General features: G+C 41.6%; 1 protein-coding gene across 1 annotated transcript in view; it reads right to left on the reverse strand.

Annotated features, from left to right (window-relative positions):
* Positions 1 to 1,659: 1,659 nt before the first annotated feature.
* LOC130920174 (voltage-dependent calcium channel gamma-2 subunit) overlaps positions 1,660 to 21,559 on the reverse strand; it is a 79,999-nt gene continuing 60,099 nt past the window's right edge. Inside the window, exons 4-5 of the mRNA XM_057843153.1 lie at positions 14,404 to 14,544; positions 1,660 to 3,119 (exon numbers count right to left, since the gene is read on the reverse strand). Coding sequence (XP_057699136.1) covers positions 2,596 to 3,119; positions 14,404 to 14,544 — 665 coding nt within the window. The 3' untranslated portion in view covers positions 1,660 to 2,595. The remainder of the gene's footprint in view (positions 3,120 to 14,403; positions 14,545 to 21,559) is intronic.

The following is a 21,559-nucleotide window of genomic DNA, read 5'->3' on the forward strand; positions in this document are numbered from 1 at the left end:
GCAAAGGGACCAGGACGACTGGTCTGTGTAAAGGAAAGAATGAATTGGGCCATATATCGAGAGATTTTGAGTGAAAATCTCCTTCCATCAGCAAGGGCATTGAAGATGATACGTGGCTGGGTCTTTCAGCATGACAATGATCCCAAACACACAGCCAGGGCAACAAAGGAGTGGCTGCGTAAGAAGCATTTCAAGGTCCTGGAGCGGCCTAGCCAGTCTCCAGATCTCAACCCCGTAGAAAATCTGTGGAGGGAGTTGAAAGTCCGTGTTGCCCAACGACAGCTCCAAAAGATGACTGCTCTAGAGGAGATCTGCATGGAGGAATGGGCCAAAATACCAGCAACAGTGTGTGAAAAGCTTGTGAAGAGTTACAGAAAACGTTTGGCCTCAGTTATTGCCAACAAAGGGTACATAACAAAGTATTGAGATGAACTTTTGGTATTGACCAAATACTTATTTTCTACAATGATTTGCAAATGAATTCTTTAAAAATCAAACAATATGATTTTCTGTTTTTTTTTTTTTTTTTTCCACATTCTATCTCTCATGGTTGAGGTTTACCCATGTTGACAATGACAGGCCTCTCTAATATTTTCAAGTAGGAGAACTTGCACAATTAGTGGTTGACTAAATACTTTTTTGCCCCACCGTAAATAAACACAGTGTATTTCCAACGTGTAGGCGTTGATTGCTCGTTAACTGCACGCTGTGGTGGTTAAAGTGAAGCTAGTACCATCCATCCATCTTCAATAACTCTTTCTGTTCAGGCTCACAAGGTGCTGGAGCCTGTCCCAGCTAAATTCAGGTGTCCTTTTTTTTGTTAGACCCTCATCCTAACATACCACATAGTGAATTTTTGATGAGGCTGTATCAACAATGTGTGATTAGTAAGTACTGTGAAAACTTTCCAAATGCCCTGTATAGACAAGAACAGCCATTTGCAGTCAGATTCACACCGTCACTGAGTGTAAACTGAACCCACAGCCTGGGAAAGTAAGTTGAATACACCGCTCAGTGATTGGCTAATAGTAATGTAACAGAAACTTTCATTTTTGCACCAACAATATTTGCCAAATGAAGCAAATTTTAAGCAAAAATTCCTGATATTTTCAGGCAATAGAACATGTTCTGTCATTTCATTTTACTTTTTCTTTACATTTTTCTTTTTTAAATCACTGCAGACACATGTTGTGTTCCCTACAGGGGGCTCAATGTTTATTCATCATCAGGACTTGATGCATCCAAGTTCAGAATCATTCAGTTTTGGCACCTTGAAAGACATTATGCTTGTTTTTTTTCTTCAGGTTTCTTTTAAATTGTAATTTACAACAACACAACGCAAGAACCAAAGAACAAGAAAAGAAACCCAAAAAATAAGATTAAATAAGACTCCCGTTTATAATAATAATAAGGCTACGTGAATTCGAAAGAACTGAAAAGATGATGATCTTCAAAGCTTACTCTTTTTACGTGAAGCATCATGAAGCCCCTGGCCCCAAAATGGTCCACTCAAATAAAACGTAAAAAAGAAAATAAATCAGGAAACAAGATAGCAAACACAGTACAGTAATATTAAATTTGTCACGCCTTCTGCCCCTTACATGGCATCGTTGTTATTAAAAAAAAATAAAATAAAAAAAAAAAGGGGAAAAAAACAGGTTCCTTAAAAGCAGAGTGGATGATTTGGATTTGCATGCATGTAAATTCTTTTTTTTTCCCCCTTTAAAAAATTTTTTTTTCAGGGACTCCATTTAGTCTGTCACAATGTCCACAGTCGTCTTCATTCATCATCTCAGAGGTTCACTCCTCCCACACCTCCCAGCAGTTAATTAACACTGAACAAAGATGGCAGCCAGTCTTTTGGCAAAAGGCCAAAAGGTTGTCGTATTTTTTTGTTTTACTTTTTTTTTTTTTTTTTGGATGTAAAAAATGCTGTATTACTAACCGAGCCTTTTTCCCCAGCAAACATTTTCACCATGGGTTTGTTTCCGTTAGCATCTCTCATAGTGTTGCTACTTTATTAATTCTTTTTTTTTTTTTTTTTTTTTTTTTTTTTGTCTTTGCACCAGAAAAGTCTGGTGAGGACGTCTTAAAAGGTATACTTGTATGTTCGTATGTTTGATATATATCAATACATGTAGGCTTTTTTTGTTTTTTTTGCGTATTTTTGCGGCTTCTGAAGTGCTCCCTGCTAAAATCGTACACCGCAGTGGTTCACAGTATTTATGCAAATCAAGAAGAAAATAGGAAGATATAGAAACTAAAAAGACAAACTGGGGGCTGTCAGGGGAGGTCAGGGGCAAACCCAATTTTTTACCAGACCACTGAGTAAAAAATATAAAGTTGGCCTCTTGGCTTGAAGAGACCACCCACAGAACTCACCACCACCCAAACCCAGGAAATCTTAACAAACATCAAATTGTTAAACAATGGTAGATGGGAAGAATCATGCATGCTTCTTTTGCTGTTATGCATTTTTCCCGCTTCACTCAAACAGAAACTGAAGTGCCAGACCGTTCGTTAAACCCTGACTTTTTTTCTGCTACCACCCCCCGCCCCCCATCCCGAAGTCCCCTTTGGAAGTGTCCATTAGTTTCATACAGGCGTAGTACGTCGATTGGCAGGGTTGCTGGAGTCTTTCAGGTCCTTCTGGATGCAGTTGTGGACCTGCAGGAAGTTGTGGTCCCTCTCCGTGGAGTTATAGGTGGCCGTAGGCGTGCCCGTCTGGCCCTTGGGCAGCGTATACATGGACAGCTCAGTTGAAGGCAGCGTCCCAAAGGCCTTGAGGCCCACTGGTGAGGCCTCGCGTGAGTGCGACGGGTCGGTGGAGCGAGATGAGGACCGTGAGCGGCGGCGGTAGCGATAACGGTAGCTGGGAATGCGCGTGATGGCGGCGCCCTGGAGGTAGTCGGCGGCTCGCACGCCCACACGTAACTCCCGGTGGCGGTCGATGAACATGTGCACGGCCAGCACGCCCACCATTTCGGCCATGATGAAGGAGAGCGCGCCAAAGTAGAAGGACCAGCCGTAGGAGTAGCTGTTCTTCTTTGAGTCGCTCTTGGAAGGGTCGCCGGCATTGGCTGATATATACACAATGATGCCGATGATGTTACTCAAGCCTGGGGCGAAGGGAGAAAAAAGGAGATCAGATGAATCCAATAAAAAAAACTGGGTCGTGAGGGAAACAGTCACAGTATCCTTGACAATGTTAGGCGTACCAATATCAATCTTGACAAGAATATCATCATTTTGGATTCAGAGTGACAACCTCGTGTTAAACACCTTGGCTGACCCTGTGGGGTGAGTTGGCTTACTACCTACTCTTTCGTTGAGGCCTGACAATTTGCCATGAAAATTAAACTTGAATGTCTATACCCCTGGATCCCATCCACCTGAATTAACTAACGCTTTGAAAATTGGATCCTAAGAACAGAGTAAAGACAGCAATTAGGAAAAATGCCTGGAAAGAGTTTGGTTTGGTTTATCTTACATTTACATGATCAAAATGTTGTACAAAGTACTAAAATAACATATCCCTTCATAGCTTTTTATCCTTTGATTGCGCATAAGAGGCATAGTAAAGTGCATCTCAAAGTCCAAATTTTCAAAAGCAACCAAACTAACGTATTGGCCCGAATATAAGACGCTGTTTTTTTCCATTGAAATAAGACTGAAAAAGCGGGGGTCGTCTTATATTCGCGGTCTAGACGTTATACCCATTCATGACGCTACATTGCGCCAGATATCATTGAAGCGATGTTCTGTCAGACAGATCTCAGCTACTCTCAAGTTTAACCAGTTTGCATTATTTTATTGCAATGTTTTTCCTTATTCAGATTTGTTTCAAGACTACAGTTACAGTTAGACTTCACTTTGATGGTTAAGGCAGTTATTGCAATTTTGTTGTTTTATCACAGTAGATTGGTTTATTTACATTTTAAAAACCAGAAGCCATTCATTTACGAACGTGATTGCACTTTAGTTTACATATTTAAATGTTCAGATATTAAGATTTGAATGAGGCAAAATAACATGCTTATTCTTTCAAATATATTGTTATAATCATTTGTTTCAGATGTACTGTAATTATTTTCTGTATAAAAATTAATTTGGTGTTCAAAAAGTCTTTTTTCAAACTTGAGTCTTTAAAAAGAGGGGTTCGTCTTATAATCAGGGCTGTCTTATATTCGGCCCAATATGGTACTTATCGGTTCGTTATTATGCGACTGAAGCAACCAATATTTTCGCTGATGTTGAAATCATTGATATACTTTTTCTACATTTGTGCCTTTTTGGTTGTACAGTGACTGGTTGAGAATTACTAGTATGTTGGTTCCCAAAAGTATTAACGAGAAATTAAGGCTCAGAACCCTTGGAAAACTAGCTTCCAAATAATGGGACTACAGAATGTACTTTGCTTTGTTAAATCAGGGTAAAAAAAACATGTTTTGCTTGTTCTTTTTTATTGTCGCAGTTTATGAAAAGTACCAAAATCATGGATGCATACCAGGTTTACTCACCCTTGCACTTGTATGAAGTGGTTTGATTTATCTAATATTTCCATTTTCAAAACGTGTGAAAGTTACTGTATTTGAATCAAATGTATTACCAATTCAGGAGCTTTTTCATAGATGTACTATAAAAAGCATGGTTTAGTTCATCTTACATTTTCAATGGCAAAAGCTACCAAATTTCTACACCACTGGTTAATTGTTCAGGATAATATTTAAAGACGTGCACTTATCAGGCCTTTCGGCTAAAGATGGGGATCATATATTAAATTCTCCTTATAGTATGTGAAGACTGAGTTTATTTGACAAAGCCATGGGGTCATTGCTGACATTAGGCTTCTCGATGGATTGCAAAGGTTATATTATGCATCCATCTTTTGGTTCAGAATCACAAACTATATTCAAGTTCTGTACCTTGGCTGACTTTTTAAGATTTAATTGATTCAGGACACACATTGTTGTTAAAGTCTGATAATGTGTTACAACCCTGAAAAGCAAATATGAATGTAAGAATTTTTAAACATTTACATCTTGCAACCCTTGGAAAATGGAGTCAAAGAACAGACTGTAGAGGGTCGAAGAAAATGGGAGAGCACTTTTCTATCAAGGAACGCCACCTCAAGTGACCAAAGTCACTGTATCCTTGATGACGTTTAGCTCACTGATGAATGACAAAATATTAGATCAATCTTTATACAAGTTCCAAAGTACTTTAGGTTTTAGAGTGACAACATCTGACGCATTAGGCAGTTAAAAAAGAGCCAAATGCCTTGGCTGACCCTTCGAAAATTAATTGGCTCTGTCCCTTACTGGTAGGTCTGACAATGTGCTTTAACCCTGAGACCTACTTAGGAAATTAAACAGGAATGTACAAATTGCTTAAACCCCGCCGTCTGTATTAACTACAAAACTACTGCTTGAAGCCCATGGAAACACAGGATTCAAAGAAGGGACTATAAGGACTCAAAACAAGTGGGCCTGAGACACTTTTTAAAAGCCGCTTTATTTTTTCACAAGCAGCAGTAAAGTGTAGTTTGGCCCATCTTACATTTTCTTTTTCAAAAGGTAACTGATTCATAGTAATGTTTTGCAGTCTGGCATTGGACGAGTGGTAGTGGTAGGATCCTTTAGGAGAGAAGAACTAATTTATCCTTTCCCCAATGCATTTTCTACCACGATCCATGGGGCAGGGTACCTCTTGCCTGGCACAGCCAGACTATTCTCCCTGTATTTTTCAAACACTGTGAGAAATAGTCTGGGACCCAGCTCATTAACGGCCTCTCGAGCAAGGCACAAAATCAATCGTCCCTTCAGATTGGTTTATTTGCGTGACGTGTTCTTAGCGAGGAACGTCACTCTTGCGCGCCGAAAGTCGTGTGTACAACAACACAAATGGTGAATGGGAGAGCCGAGAATATGTTCCAATCCACGGTAAAACCAGTTTTGAATTCCCAAAAACGCATCGCAACAAGTCATTGACAACAGTCAACACGGCTCGCGCTAGCCACGTTGAATAAACTTCTCCATTCTCCGCTCACGGCAATTACTTGTCGCTTTAACAACGTCACGTCTGCCCATCGCTGATTGGTCCACTCCGCTGTCTGTTTACTGTGGCTTGCTCCGCCCTCGGAATTTGATCCGCCGAACCGACGCCACACTCAATCGCTGGAACAGCGGTGAGTCTGGTATACCAGGCAAGGGTGCCTACCTCATGTTCGTCAATTCCTCTCAAAGCTACACTGTGTTCAAGGTTCAACTGTATTTTTTAAGTTTTCACAAACTAGTGAAAGGCTCATGGCTCGTTTGCCACTTTTTATCAGCTCTAAGAAATCGTGAACATTGTTAAACCATCAGGACTTCCCTGGCGGTGGGTGATATGGCCCAGAAAGTCATAAATTTCAACATTTTTAAAAGAGTGATTACAACATAACGATTCATCGGGGGACAAATGCAGCCATACAGTTTGTACCAAGCATTACACAGGTTTCTTTTTATGGTAAATCGGTTGGTTTTAAAATGGGGCTCTAAGGGTGATTGCTGTTTTGAAGCCAGCCTTCAGTAGCAATCTCTCCTACTGCAGGGTTTTAAAACACTTCAGGGGATTCATTTCCAAACCCTGATTGCTCATTGTATGACATGCTAAGATTTGACCCTGGAACTTTCTCCACCATGTCTTTCTAGTGTCATTTATTGGTGGTGCACCACTGTTGCCATACTGTGATGTCACATTTATTGCTATTAAACATACACAAATCAGAGACATCAGCCGACCGGACAGTTTTTCCAGGAGAAAGTGAGACAACTTGTCGAATGAGTGTCAGAAAGGAATAAAACAAATACTACTTACACAAAACCTGTTCATCTACAGTTTGTGTGATGGCAATGTGGAAGTCTGCAGGTAAATATCAAAAAGTGGAACGGTTCTGATATAGTTTACTACCCCAATACCAGGCAACTGTTTGCCGGATCCGGCCTCAACTCGCCAGATCTGCATAGCAATCACATCCGCTTAACGTCAGTGCGCCAGATGGGGCCCAGATCAGCACTATGACAGTCCAAATGATAGGTTATGAATTGTTCCGGGGCGGATCGTGCACACCGGACGTGCTCAATCCCCCGCTTAACATCTGTGCACCAGATGCGGCCCGGATCAGCACTATGACAGTTTTGCCTTAATTGTCGCCTTGATGCCTTAATTGTCGCCTTGATTGCACAGATGGGTGAGCCTAGGACCAGGTGCCACTGATCATCGTCAGCAGCTTACTTAAACCAATCCTTGGCCTCACATCATTGCCAGATCAACAACTCACCTACAGTTATGTGACTTTCGGGTAACAACGAATCTTGTAGTCCTGATACTGAGCTCATTTTTGTGTTTTCCCAAAACGCCTGCCTGCCCGTTCACCTGTTCTATCACCAAACTGCCCACCGGATTCTTCGGACACTATCGACCACTCCCTCTCATCGTCAATGAATTAGGTCCCCCCGTTACCCCGGCACCTCAACAAATACAATATGTTGTTTACAGTATAAAAATGTGTCATCTTTAATGTTGAGTTGCTTGTTCCAATTAAAATATTTTGTGAAAAAAACAATGTTATATTGTTATGCTGTTGTATGTTGAATTAATATGTTAGCATTAATAAATGGCATAAAAAAGAAGTGTTGTAATTATTGCTTTTAATAGACAAATTTTAATATGCCATATAAACACATTACAGTATGATACATTGAACAAAATGGGCTTCAAATGTAATACTAAAAACGATTTTAATACAAATCTGGCCCAGATTGGGAAACGTGTCCCATATCCGGGCCATACATTAATGTCGTGTCTTCTACTTTGGACCAGTTCTGGCCCAAAACTGGTTGCTGATACGGCAAGTGACTCCTTACTGAGTTTGGGCCATTGTTCAAAAAGACAGTGGGGTGGGTCGGTTTTACGGAGTTGGGCCTAAATTTGCAGTACATCTGGCCCATATCCGCTCCAGTTATATTTTGCAATCCGGGTAACTATACATTTCCAGAAAATGTTTTCAGTCTTCTCTTTGAGCTTTTCCCATGATCCTGTCTCCTCTCATTCTATTGGGTTTAAACTAGAGCAGGCGACCAATTTACCCCTCCCCTGCCTGACATGGTCACTTTCCCTTGTGCCACAATAGGATGTCGGGAGGAAAACCACTCTATTTCCTCTATTTCGGTCATCTTCGATTTACTGTTCTCGCTAGAAATAGACACATGGACATAAATATGGACTGATAGTTGGAATAGACGAATGTTGTCAGAAGGGATGAGAATCTAGCTCATCTGTGACCCGGATATGAAAGTGAGAAAATGGATGGCTGGAGAAAACAAGTCTTCGTCTAATTCGAGAGACAATACCACCATGTTTGTTATAATACCACCGTATTTGTTTGTTTTTACACCAGTAAGAGTGCTAAAATTGTTTAGAATTACAAATTTAGGGAGCTTTTACAACTTTTAATGATAGAAGTGTAAGGCATACACTACCGTTCAAAAGTTGGAACACTACGGTTCAAAAGTTTGGGGTCTAAGCAGTGGAACCAAACAAATGTGTGTCCCCCACCCCAACAACTTTAGACAAAGCAAATGCAAGATCATCCAAACCGAACTTTGTACCTGATTTCAAAGGTGCCAAATTTGGTATAGAGAAATGAACATGATGGTAAGCCACAGTGATTTTGGACAACAAAGGACACATAAGATGAACCAAATGGCACTTTGTACCCGAAAACAGGGTGCCAAATTTTGGCATAGATCTTCTCTTTCTTACCTTTGACAATGCTAATGTAAGCTGAATCAGTTCATTTCAAACTTCAAATAAAGATTAGAAAACTGGGGTAAAGTGTGATTGAGCCATATCCACACAGTTCCCCTCAAAAATATGTATGAGTGGGAAAAAAAAGGAAAAGAGGATCAGGGACACCTTATTTTTAGTGTGTAATCCCAATGGTTCTTTTTAGCGTAGCAACAGGGGCGAGAGAGGCACACATTGAGGGTGAGGCAGAGAGAGTAAGAGAGAGAGAGCAAGAGCTAAAGCGTGACTTGAAGGGGTTAGCGCAATCTATCTGGTGCAGCACAGTGGGCAGTGGGCTATGACCACACATCAAAAAAGCTCAAACTCTAGCCGCTTTTCTGTCGTTCCGAATGAATATTGAGGCAACTGTTGCACTTGCACGCGACACAATCTACTGCTTGGTAGTCGGTGGATGTAGGGGTATAAAGCACAGTTTGACACAGCTTCCTTTGTCAAAAGTACCAAAATAATTGATTCAAACCAAATTTTGGCAACATTTTGGTGAGGTATCAAGCACGGGTTGGTTCAGTTTATAATGTTGTCAAACGTTGTGAAAACCAGCAAATCCTGTTAACTGTACCCATATTTTGCACCTTTTTTGGTTCATCTAATGTTTCCATTGTCAAATGTTGTGATTGTTGCAGAAATAGTTTACATTTATTCATTTTTGGCAACCTTTGCATGGCGGACAAAGCCCTGTTTTAATCATTGTACACTTCGAACAACACACACATTCTGCATCTTTTTGTTGGGGTGCAAAGGGTTAGTTCATCCAACCCAGGGGTCAGCAACCCGCGGCTCTAAAGCAGCATGCGGCTCTTTAATGCTGCGCAAGCAGCTACCTGGAGCTTTTTCAAAAATGTTTGAAAGTGGAAAAAGATGCGGAACGGAAATATATTTTTAGTTTTAATATGGTTTTTATAGGAGGACAAACATGACACAAACATTCTTCTAATTCATTATTATTGTAATGTAAAGTTAAACTTGAGGCTGCATTGCACAACGGAGTAGTTACATGGTGCGTCATTCTGTATAGGATGCACTGCAGGGAAAAAACATTTATGGTATTTTCCGCACGATAAGGCGCACTTTCCATGAACGGCCTATTTTAAAAACGTTTTCATGTATAGGGCGCACTGCATTATAAGGCGCAGTAGAAGTAGTAGTAGTAGTAGTGGTTGGCGTTGTGTTATTCATCCACAAAATGGAGCTGAGCTAAATGGAATGTCATTCCATGATTAACCAATATTGATCCATATATAAGACACATCGGATTACTGTCGGCTTTTGACAAAATTGAAAACCTTAAGGTGTGCCTTATAGTGCGGACGGTAATCATGAAGGATCATTATGGACTGGTATCCAACTTAGTCATTTTGATAGTAGGCTAATATAGCTAAGACAGATACATACAGCATGTGTTGCCTTCATTATCAGGCTTATATAAGGCTTTTAATTTTTTTGTCGCGCCAGACATTTTTGTTTTTTTGTTCCATTATGGCTCTTTCAACATTTTGGGTTGCTGACCCCTGATCTTACCTTTTTTATATTGTCAATAGTTGTGAAATATACCAAAATAATTGATCATGCCAACTTTTGGCTTCCTGTAGATTGCCCTTTCGTTTGATTTTAATTATGTTCATCGTACATTTCAACCATCTTTAAAATAGCAGATTCTCAAATTAATTCAGGAAATGTTTTAGGGTATAAAGCTCAGTTTAGTTTATCTAAAATTTTAATTGTCACAAGCAGTGAAAAGTACCGAAATCATGGCTTCCTAACCGTTGTGTTGGTTTGCACAGTATGGTTTGGTTAAGTTTCATTTCTAAATGTCAAATGTTTTGACATTATTAATCTGTACCCATTTTGGTGCATGTTCATTGGGGGACCAAATGTGTTTTGGTTCCTCTCATATTTTCATTGTCAAAAGCACTGAAAGCAACCAAAATAAGTGATTGGGTTGGAGTTTGTTGGCGTCCTGCCCTGGGCCGTCCCGCCGCCGGTCTTGGCCCCCGGGATTTTCGGCCGGGGCTTGTCTGGTTGCGTCTGGCTGTGCGGGGGGTCTCGTCGGGCGCGCGCTGGTGTCGTGGGCGGGTGGGGGGGCCGCGCGGGTGCCGGTCCGGGGCCGCGGCCCTTCCCCGGCCGGCCGGGGTGGGGTGGAGTTGGGGTGGGGGCCGGGGGGTGTATGCGGCAGGTCCGCCCGGCCGGAGCCGCGTCTCCCTGTACCGGGTGCCAGGGAGGTGCCCTCTGGTGCCATACCGCGCGCCCCTCTTGGCCCGGGGGTGGGTTGTGGGGGGTGCGCTTCCCTCCCCTTGGTCTGTTTCCGGCCCTGTCCGCCTCCCTGGGCCGCGGCGGCCGCGGCTGCCCCCCGGCCGGGGGGCTCATTGGCGGGGCCTCTTGGGGCCCGCGGGGCCTAGGGTGAGGCTTGCTGTCCCTTGCCAGTGGGGTGGACGCCCCCTGGTCGCCGGCGCTTGGTGTGGCACCTGCTTGGGGTGCGGGGTGGGTGCTCGGTGGGTGGGAGGGGGGTGGGCGGTCGCGGAGGCACCGTGGGTGGTCTGGGGCAGGGATTGATCGGGGCCCTGACGCTTCTTCCGCCCTGGGGCCGGTGGTTCTGGTGGACGGGGCCACGCCCGCGGGAGCCTGCCTCTTAACTCACGCACTTCTCGCTTGGGCACTGTAAATATTTTTCACCCTGGCACTTACATGCTCATACATTTCTCCGGGGAGAGTTGGGACGGGGCTTTACAGTCCCAGCCCGACTCCCCCCTGTTTTTAATGCACCACACACCAAGGTTGTGGGATGGTTGGGACCTGTTGGGGGGGGGGGGGGGGGCTCACGGCTGCCTCCTCACCACAGGCCCCGCCATCCCTGCACCTTTTTTAAATGCACCACACACATCATACTCCACAGGAGAGCTCCGGCAAAGGGCGGTGGGACGGGCGGCTGGACAGAAACTCCATGCTGCGGTCCCACTGCCCCAAGCCAAGCTCTCCTATTTTAATGCATACATTGCACTACCCTCCCCTCACACCCCCATCACGGTGCTGGGTGATGGCTGCCAGTCGGGAACCTGGCAGCCACAGTAATAGGGTGGTAGGTGGGTCCCACACTTTTTCTATATGGCGTGGCTCCCGGGGTGTGGCCTCCCCTCTGCCTCGGCTGCCGGCCACGGGAGTGGGTTGGGGGGTCGGGTCTCAGATCTTGCATCGCCCTGTGGCAGTTCCTGGGCGTTCTCCTGCCTCCGCCTTCCCCTCTCTTCTCTGGCTGGGCATCCGCCCTGCGCTCCGTCGCGGGTCGCTGGCTGGGCGCCGGTGTATCAGCGGGGTGTCGCCTGCACCGGCGGGGGACCCTGCCTTGCTTGGGGCTTGGTGGGCCGCTGGGGGTCCCGTGGCGTGCCGTGCCGGTTGGGGTGCTGTGGCTCGTGGCCCGGGTGGGCGGGTGGGGGTGGGTGTAGGCGTGGGGTTGGTGATGCGTCCCCTCATGCCATCCCTGAAGGCCGGTTGATGGGCACGCGGGTGGCCCGGGGGACCTCCCTGGGGGCCCCATGGCTCTGCCAGACTATTCTCCCTGTATTTTTCAAACAGAGAGAAATAGTCTGGGACCCATCCCATTGACGGCCTTTTCGAGCAGATACAAAATCAATCGACAAATCAGATTCGTTTATTTGCGTGACGTGTTCTTCACGAGCAACGTCACTCTTGCGCGTCGAAAGTCGTCCCTTCAGCAACACAGACGGTGAACGGCAGAGCCGAGAATATGTTCCAATCCACGGTAAAATCAGTTTTAAATGACCAAAAACACATCGACACGAGTCACTGACAACAATCTGTCTCGCGCTAGCCATGTCGAATAAACTCCGCTCTCTTCATATGTTTACTTCCGCGCGCAAGTCCGTCATCCTGAAGTCGCCATTTTACTAACGTCACGTCTGCCCGTCGCTGATTGGTCCACTCCGCTGTCTGTATGCTGTGGCTTGCTCCGCCCTGGAAATTGTTTCCGTGGGAAGGGTGGCCAGACTCAATAGCTGGAACAGCGTTGAGTCTGGTGTACCAGGCTACATAATCCCTTCCTGTTCGCTGCTTTGTCATAATAAAAAGGTATTTTGAATGATCACAATGGGAGTATGTCAGACTCTCCATGTGAAACATTAAAACTGTTCAGAATCCGGGCACTTAGACTTCCATTCTCTGTGTCAAACAGCTGAACAGGACAGGTTTAAAAAAATAATAATAATAAATAAAAAAATAAGTGATTCCCGCATACATTTAGGCATTCATTGCTTATTCATTTACTAAGTGAAATATGGTTAATTATATTTGGTTTCAGCGCTGAATCAATTTGATCAACTAGCGGTTCAAATGGTTAAAAACCTATATTTATTTTTCCAATGCTACAGAACTTTATTACCGTATTGGCCCGAATGTAAGACGGCCCTGATTATAAGACGACCCCCTCTTTTTCATGTCTCAAGTTTGAAAAAAGACTTTTTGAACACCAAATTATTTTTTTATACGGAAAATAATTACAGCACACCTGAAACAAATGATTATAACAATATATTTGAGAGAAAAAGCATGTTATTTAAATATGTAAACTAAAGTGCAATCACGTTCGTAAATGAATGGCTTCTGGTTTTTGAAATGTAAATACACCAATCTATTGTGATAAAACAACAAAATTGCAATAACTGCATTAACCATCAAAGTGAAGTCTAACAGTAACTGTAGTCTTGAAACAAATCTGAATAAGGAAAAACATTGCGATAAAATAATGCAAACTGGTTAAACTTGAGAGTAGCTGAGATCTGTCATGACAAAACATCGCTTCAATGATATCTGGCGTCATCTAGCGTCGTGAATGGGGAGAGTAGCTGAGCTCTATCATAGCAGAACATCGCTTCAATGATATCTGGCATCATCTAGCGTCGTGAATGGGTATAATGTCTAGACCGCGAATATAAGACGACCCCCTCTTTTTCAATCTATTTCAATGCAAAAAACAACGTCTTGTATTTGAGCTAATACGGTACGTTTGTTTGTTACTGTTGGATTATATTTCCATTTATTCACATAATTATATGTGGACATTGGATTCTCCATCATAAGAGAAGCCCTTTGTCCTTTGTTCATTGTATGCCCTTGAATAGTTGCACATCTGGAAAATATTTGCTGGTGCTAGAAAGATGGGGGAAGGGAAAGAATCTCCCAAATAGAGGGAAAAAAAGGGTAGAGGCTGGGAGAGGACACTTTTCTCTGTGGCCCGGTACCGGCATGTCTTGTCTTTTCTGTTTGTCTGTCTTTAAGTGTAAATTCTTTGTTCTTTTATATACCTTAATACTGTGTCATCATCTCCTGTTCGTTATAAGGATAAAACAACCTGTAATAAGGAAAAATATAATCTTTTCCTTCTTTGCCCAGGATTCTTGAGGTTGTGGGAGATGTATCTGTTGTAATGTTCTTTGGAGAACATTCTATCAGGATTATTATTGCTTTTTGGTTTTTTTTTAATTATCATGTGAGCGTCATTTCATAATTTGAAGGTATAAAAATACTGTGAAACAATATGGTTCCTACCTGCAGAAACAAAGAGGATGCCAGCGCTGAGGATGATGTTGTGGCGTGACTTGTAGAACTCACTGGCAGCTATGCAAAGCCCCCCCATAAAGAGTAGGATCACACTCATGATGGGGAAGATGCTTGAGGCTCGCACCGCACCTACAAACGTAAATAGAACTTGTTGTTAGTACTGTATCACTCATTTCAGAGCTGATTACTAAATGAAGAACCTTTAATTCGGAAAATCTAGTTACGGCCTCTAAAACGACAAAAATACTCTGCTGATTCAACTGCAATGTCTTCACAGTGGTTAGGTGTCAGTGCATGTCCATGAAAACAAAACATAAAAATGTTTTTTACTCCTTAAGCAAGTCCTTTTTTTTTTATACAGACGTAATCATTTTGACTATTTCTTTAATCGACTTTGCAAACATGTGGGAAGTTGAAAACTTAGTCGATTAAAGTGCCAATGACAGCAAAAACCATGTTTATTTCATATTTCATTCGGTATTGTATGCTCCTGAATGAAATGGACCGCTTGGATGTGTGTGGAAAACGATCGATATATTTATTCAGTTTTTTGGAATCCGGCGCCATGAAAATGAGTGACTTCCGGCCAGTCTGGATTGAGGAAGAAGGCGAATATGACATCAGCGGACGATTCATCTTCACTATACAGCCATTACTATAGTATGCAGAATGACGGTGATTCAGTTGATTTTGCGGAATAATTCGTTTATTTTTCACGCCAGCACAATGTCATTCAGGGTTTTGTTGCTGCACCAGGGAGAGGCACGTGAGACTTTTGGGGTTTCAAAAAGATCCTGTTCACCGCGAAGAATGGGCAAAACCAGTCCGACAACTGTGGGACCATTGGACGGATGAGGAAGTTAGTAAGCTTCGTGTTTTATATTATGTCAAAAACTCCTCCAAATACGACTCAAACATATACTGTATGGCTGTATGCCACAGGGTTCCTCTGTAACGACAACGACACTTGAAAGATTCACACTTGAACCAGAATCACTGAATAATGCTTCCTCCTCCATTGGGCTGAATTCTGAAATTACTACTCCGGTGACGTCATCACCCAGATGGAGGCGCCAGAGCGCGATAATGACAGAAGGGGCTAAACAGCAGATCAAAAGACTAATTTCTCATCATCTGCGCTTTGCCAAATTGTTGTATATAGTCAAATCGTCACAAAATATGATTTCCCTTCCAATAATAATGCTATTTAAGATTTTTTTTATAGGTTCACCGACACTTTAAGTTGTAGCTGGACTCGCTTCTCCAAATACTTAGAGTAAGTTTGTGCAAGTACTTCAAGATCAGAAATTAATAGTCTCCGCACTGGACTGCTAGGTGGAAGCATGGCTTTTAAGTTTTATTAAAGTTAATAGAATTGTCCACCAAAACACCTAAAATTACTGTCAAGACCATGTAAAATAAATTTTGAGGAATTTTTGATAGCCAAGAATCTTGACGCAGCTTCTCTAGTCCTGTCTTTTGACTGCAGAGACGGTTGAGTATGCAATGGCTGCCTTCACTGATCACATTTTAAGGTGACCTCACAATTGGCGGTGAACCAACTGCACACTGGCGCGCACACAAACACACATGGTCCCCTTCATCCTATTTGTTTTAACCCCATCTCTTCTTTATTGACGCGCTGTCGCAGCAAATTGTTTCTGAAGGTGGACAAGGGCTACACAACACAGACAACTACACATTTTATAACAGTGAGGTTGTGTCCGCTTCAATCAAATTTGTGCGGGGTGTGTTCAACAGTGTAGCATTTTGACACAATGCAATAACATCAAAGGCCTTTTTGACACCTTTTTATTCAATTTGAACACACACAGATGCACACAAACACATCCACACGAGGTCTGGATCTTGTTGCTTACTCAGAGTTCATTTTGTAGGACATAAAAGCAATCTAGTGAGAGATGTGTGCAGATGTGTGCTGCAAATGGTAAAGCATCAATTAAAAGGGTAATTTTAGCGTAGACTTACATTCAAAGTCGGCCAACTTTAAAATGTGTCACTCAGGTGTGTGTGTGTGTGTGTGTGTGTGCACCAGCTACACAACTAACCGTGCCATGTCAAGTGAGTTGATTTTAGAAATATGATAAGCGGCTTTGAAGATGAATGAATACATAATGAACTGATTTATAACGATGTATAAGTAGTAGTAGATGTAAGGTAGTGATATTGCACCTAGGGCAAGTACATCCTCGTTGTGCTAGTATGCCCAATACTAAATTTCAAAACAACATGCAGCGTAGTTTGCATGGGTACGAAAATCCACTAAGGTCACGTTTCATTCTGGAGTGCATGTGAGCTTATTAAAATAGCGCCCCATGAGATTTTAAAAGTTTAAACTTTTTTCAATATTAATTTTTTGGGAGGAAAAAAGTAATGATATATGAATTTGTTAGAACGTCTTAAAAATTGCGTCTATCTTATGGCAGCTAGTCAGCAGCCGATTGAGAATCGAAGCACTATTTTTCTAATGCGTTTATACTACAGGGAAAAAAATGCAGTGACGTAACTCATTCTTCATTCAGTCGGCAGCCCCCAACACTTAAAACACCTTCCCGTGTCCCTGCCTTCATGTATCTGTAATGATTCAATATTATATATAATTAATTTCACTTTCTGAAATGACTGCCAAAAACTTGAGCTTTTTCACGATATTGTCATTCTCAGAGATGCAGGTGTATATGAAAAATTTTAACATGAATTTAGAAAATTTGTCGACCAAAAAATGTGGAGCTTTTTAAAGAGAATGAAAAACTTCACTAATTAGCGAAGGTGATGTAACATAGGGGTCAACGTGCCCCTGGCCATGTTTTGTGTGTCAGGCAATCAAATTCAAAATAAGTGAATATACCCCCCGCCCCCCACCAAAAAGTTGATAGTAAAACAAATGTATAAGAACAAATACAAAATGAACTGAACAGAATTTCAACATTAAATATCTTGTCTTTTTAAATTAAATATACATTGAAAAGGGTTTGCACAAAATTGTATACTGTTTTTATTTGTGTTTTACATAACATCTCATTAAAATAATTAGTTACACATTATAATAAGTGGCAGCCTCATTCGCCTCATCACTCTGTGTCAACCTGAGTAATTGTACTTTTACTTTATTTTACATTCCTTTGACACAGTTTTTGTTAATCTGGGTTTGATCAAACCACAGGGTTTCGGGGAATAAAATTATGGGCAAGTTCAGAATTTTTGAAATTAGTCTTAATCTTCGGGTTACCGGGGGTTTAATTAGTCAGTGGAGTTGATTTCAATAAATTCCGTGCAGTTAGTAAGTTATTAATTAGTTTCAGGGCTCTGAAGTGGCTAAGCTAGCGCAGGTCAATAGGCCCTAGCATGCCAATACAAAACATCAAATGCACACATGAAAATCACCGATGACCCATGCAATCAATAGTGTTGGCTATGTTTTCGGGATAAAGTTATTAAAACTTAGCATTGCATGTCAATGACTGTGGTATGAACATCATTATTTGTAATGCTGCAGCTCTGTAGGTAACAGGCTGCAGAGCGGAGTGATATTTTTTCCACCGGTGTGTTTATGTCGTAGCCAGCAGCAAGTATCCACAGTTTGTATTGTTCCTCGTTCTTCATAGGGGATTTGTGGAAACTCTTATTTACCCATTTCTTCTATCTGTTTCCATAGCCTCTAAATGCATGTTTCACTATGTTGCCGTTCTTCAGTCAAGACCGTAGACTCCGTAGACTGAAGGCTGAGTTATGCTTCTGTGGCAGACCTACGCCGCCAAGGCAGACCCGATTTACGACCCTTCGCCGTAGCCTGACGTGCATCTCCTCAATTTTCTGACTACGCGTCGCGTCAACGCATGGAGAAATGAAGCAAGTGGACTGTGATTGGTCCGCTCAGACTGTTGTTTCCGGTTCAGGGCGAAATCACCGCCATTTTCAAACATTGCTGTGCTACACGAAAAAATGGACCAAGCCGACGAGAGTACCATCAAAGAGGTCCACAAGTACAACAACCTCTACAATGTGTCGTCAAGACATTATAAAGATTGCCAAATCACAATCTTTTCGTGAAGATCCACATTGAAGTATTCCATCTTGTATTTTTTACTTTTTTTCTCCACTGGCATTGTGTAACCGGAAGAAAACTAGAGGAACTCGACAAGCATCCCCCAAAACCGTACAAACACAACGCCACACCTCTCTAGTGGCTTGGTGATGAATTACAGAGCAAAACGTTCCTTTGCCGCAGAACTATTGAATGTTCATTGACGCCGTAGTCGCTTTGCCGTCACCGCAATGCAGGAGCATAATAATAACCCAGGCTTGATGGTGCATTCGAGGAAGGTGGGAAATTGGAGTTTTTCCACCTCCGAACAGGAAAAATACAATTGGAACGTCACTCGAACTGGGAGGCCCCAGTCCAGAAGTTAGAAAAAAGTAGCCTGACTTCATGAGTTCCTTCAATCAGACATCACTCAACAAAATGCGCTGCCCGTCGAAAAGCAGACCCTCAATAGTAAAATTAAAGACTGCAGTTTACAGTGTGGTCTATTTACCTTAGCTGTCATTTTTCCTCCACTATTTGATCGCTTACAAGAAGGCAGGTTTGCTGAAGGTCAACATGTCTTTTGATGGCCAAAATTAAAAAAAAAACAACAACAACTTGTTGCTTCGAACGCTTTGAGGTCGCAACTGGTACCATCCGAGTGGGATATGTCTGACTTCCCACCTTCCTCAAATGCAGCATGAGCATGAGTGGCCCAAGCACTCTTCTCTATTGTGGTTGCATTACGCATCTTAAAAAAATAGTCCCGAACAGATAAATGAATTAGGGCAGTTTGGTGTGAAATTGTTTTGGCCGCATGGATATTTTGAAAAACGATCTGAATTTGGAATTTATTTGACTATGTTAAATCTGTTAATATAGTTTTTTATTGGCATACTAGGAAAGGACCATTGACTCACGCTAGCTTAGCCACTCCGAAGCCCTGAAAATTGAATAACCAACAAACTGCTCCGAATTTGTGAAATCCACTCCACCGACTAATTTAAACCTCGCTAACTGGAAGATTAAGCCTAATGTCAAAAATTCTTAAACCAAACCCCTTTAAGCGGAAGTTAAGTGTCTAAGTTGAGACACTCACAGGGAGGGTTGCCAACCGTCCCTTGAGAAACGGAATCGTCCCGTATTCAGAAACAAAAGTATGCGCCCGTATGGAGCTTACAAGGGACGGGCTTTGTCCCGTATTATCATGAAAATAAAAAATAATGTCTTATTTGTAGAACGAACGAATAATGGTAAGGTGCTTTATAAGAATACGCAGGGAAACGCATTCCCTCACCTCTCCTGCTTTTTGACCAATAGGCTGATGGAAAAATGACAATACAAAATTCCACTCATCTCATTGGTTAAGGGACTAGGTTTGAATGAAGCTTGAGTAAAAAGAATGTTCAAAATGATGATAATTTGTTTTCTTGTTCTCTGTATACTACATTTTCACTATTTGTATTAATTTTTCTTTGTTCTGTCAATTTCATTTGTATTTCCACATTATATTTGGAGTGATTTGGAAAAAAAAAGTGATACTGAGGGAACTTAATCACTTAAGTTATTAAAAAAAGAAAGTTCACTCAGAGTTTATGTTTTCACTATTTAAAAAAGGACAGCGGTAACTTTACATATGAAGTTAATTCATTCCAGGACATTGTTTGTAAGTCGAAATGGTCATATGTCGAGCAGTATTTTCCCATAAGAATACATTATAATTCCGTTAATTTGCTCCACTGCACGAAAACGAGAACACTAAATCCTGAATAAATACTGCTGGTACTATTGCAAATAGTAATAAGTTATTAGCAAAACAAATAAATTATGAATAAAAATGGAATAATAATATAATAATAGTAATAATAATAATAATAATACCTGTAATAATGTAACGAATCAGGTTTTATTGTGGCGGATGTGTTTTGTGTGGTGCACCTGAACGCACCGCGTGGCTGACATGACAGAGTGAGGGAGTACTTTTTAGTTTCACTTTTAATGTTCAGATGGGGCAGACAGTAGCCATGTTGTGTTGCACAAGTTGTGAAATTAAATGATTAAAAACCTGACAAAGCTCGCGATTTTTTGGTGATGTTACAATCATAATAATTGTCTCCTTAACTTATAAAGACTGGCGAACGGAGGTAGGAGGAGGACCATCGACGGCCGTATTGTCAACCAGTTCTCGGACGCTCATATTTTTCTATCATTTCTATCTTCATTTCAATGGTAAGCCTCAACTTTTTTCTTTCTATTCTTTGAATCCATGATGATTTTTCTCGCAGGAAAATCTGTCGTGCGGGAAAACAATGAAATTGCGATGCTGTCATAAATCGTATTTTGAGCATTTCGTTGGATGTAGAAACAAATGGCTAGTCAAATTTTCCATTGGATGTTGAAAAGGTTGTGTGTCGAAGCGATCGTATGTTGAGGTACCACTGTATCAAAAAACAAAACAAAACAAAAACACACATACACACACACACACACACACTAAAAAAGGCACAGAACCTTAAGGGTTAAATTATATAGTTTTAAATTTACCAGGACAATTTTATTGTAGTAATTTTTTTTTTCATATAAATACATTGCTGATATTTTTTTCCATGTGCTTTTATCACTCAAATGTGTACCTAATTAATTCAGGTTTGAGTAAAATCATTATAATATTATAATTACTTATTTAAAAAAAAAAACATTTTTCACATACAAAAAAATAATTAAAAGGTGATGGTTATCAGGCCGGCCGCCTCAACTAATTAGGTGTCCCTTATTTTATTTTCAAGGAGTTGGCAACCCTACTCACAGCGCCCATTTTCAAATGCTGTCTAAATCTCGACCGGCATGAGTGCACCAGAAAAAGTGGAGTTAGACCAGACCTTAAACTGCTAGAACCTGACGGAAGGAGAAACTAGTCACACTTGGTATGAAGAAGACAAGCAGACCTACCAGGCAGTCTCCAAGGGCAGAGCTTCACTTTCCCAGTACCGGCGCGAACCGGTCTACCAAATCCCAAAACATGTTTTACACTGTGGTACTGTTTTTGTGTCAAATTATTGTTTGTGTTTCCTTTCAACATGTTGATTTTTCATACAAATT

This window comes from Corythoichthys intestinalis, chromosome 8 (genome assembly GCF_030265065.1).
Source record: "Corythoichthys intestinalis isolate RoL2023-P3 chromosome 8, ASM3026506v1, whole genome shotgun sequence".
NCBI classification, from domain to species: domain Eukaryota; kingdom Metazoa; phylum Chordata; class Actinopteri; order Syngnathiformes; family Syngnathidae; genus Corythoichthys; species Corythoichthys intestinalis.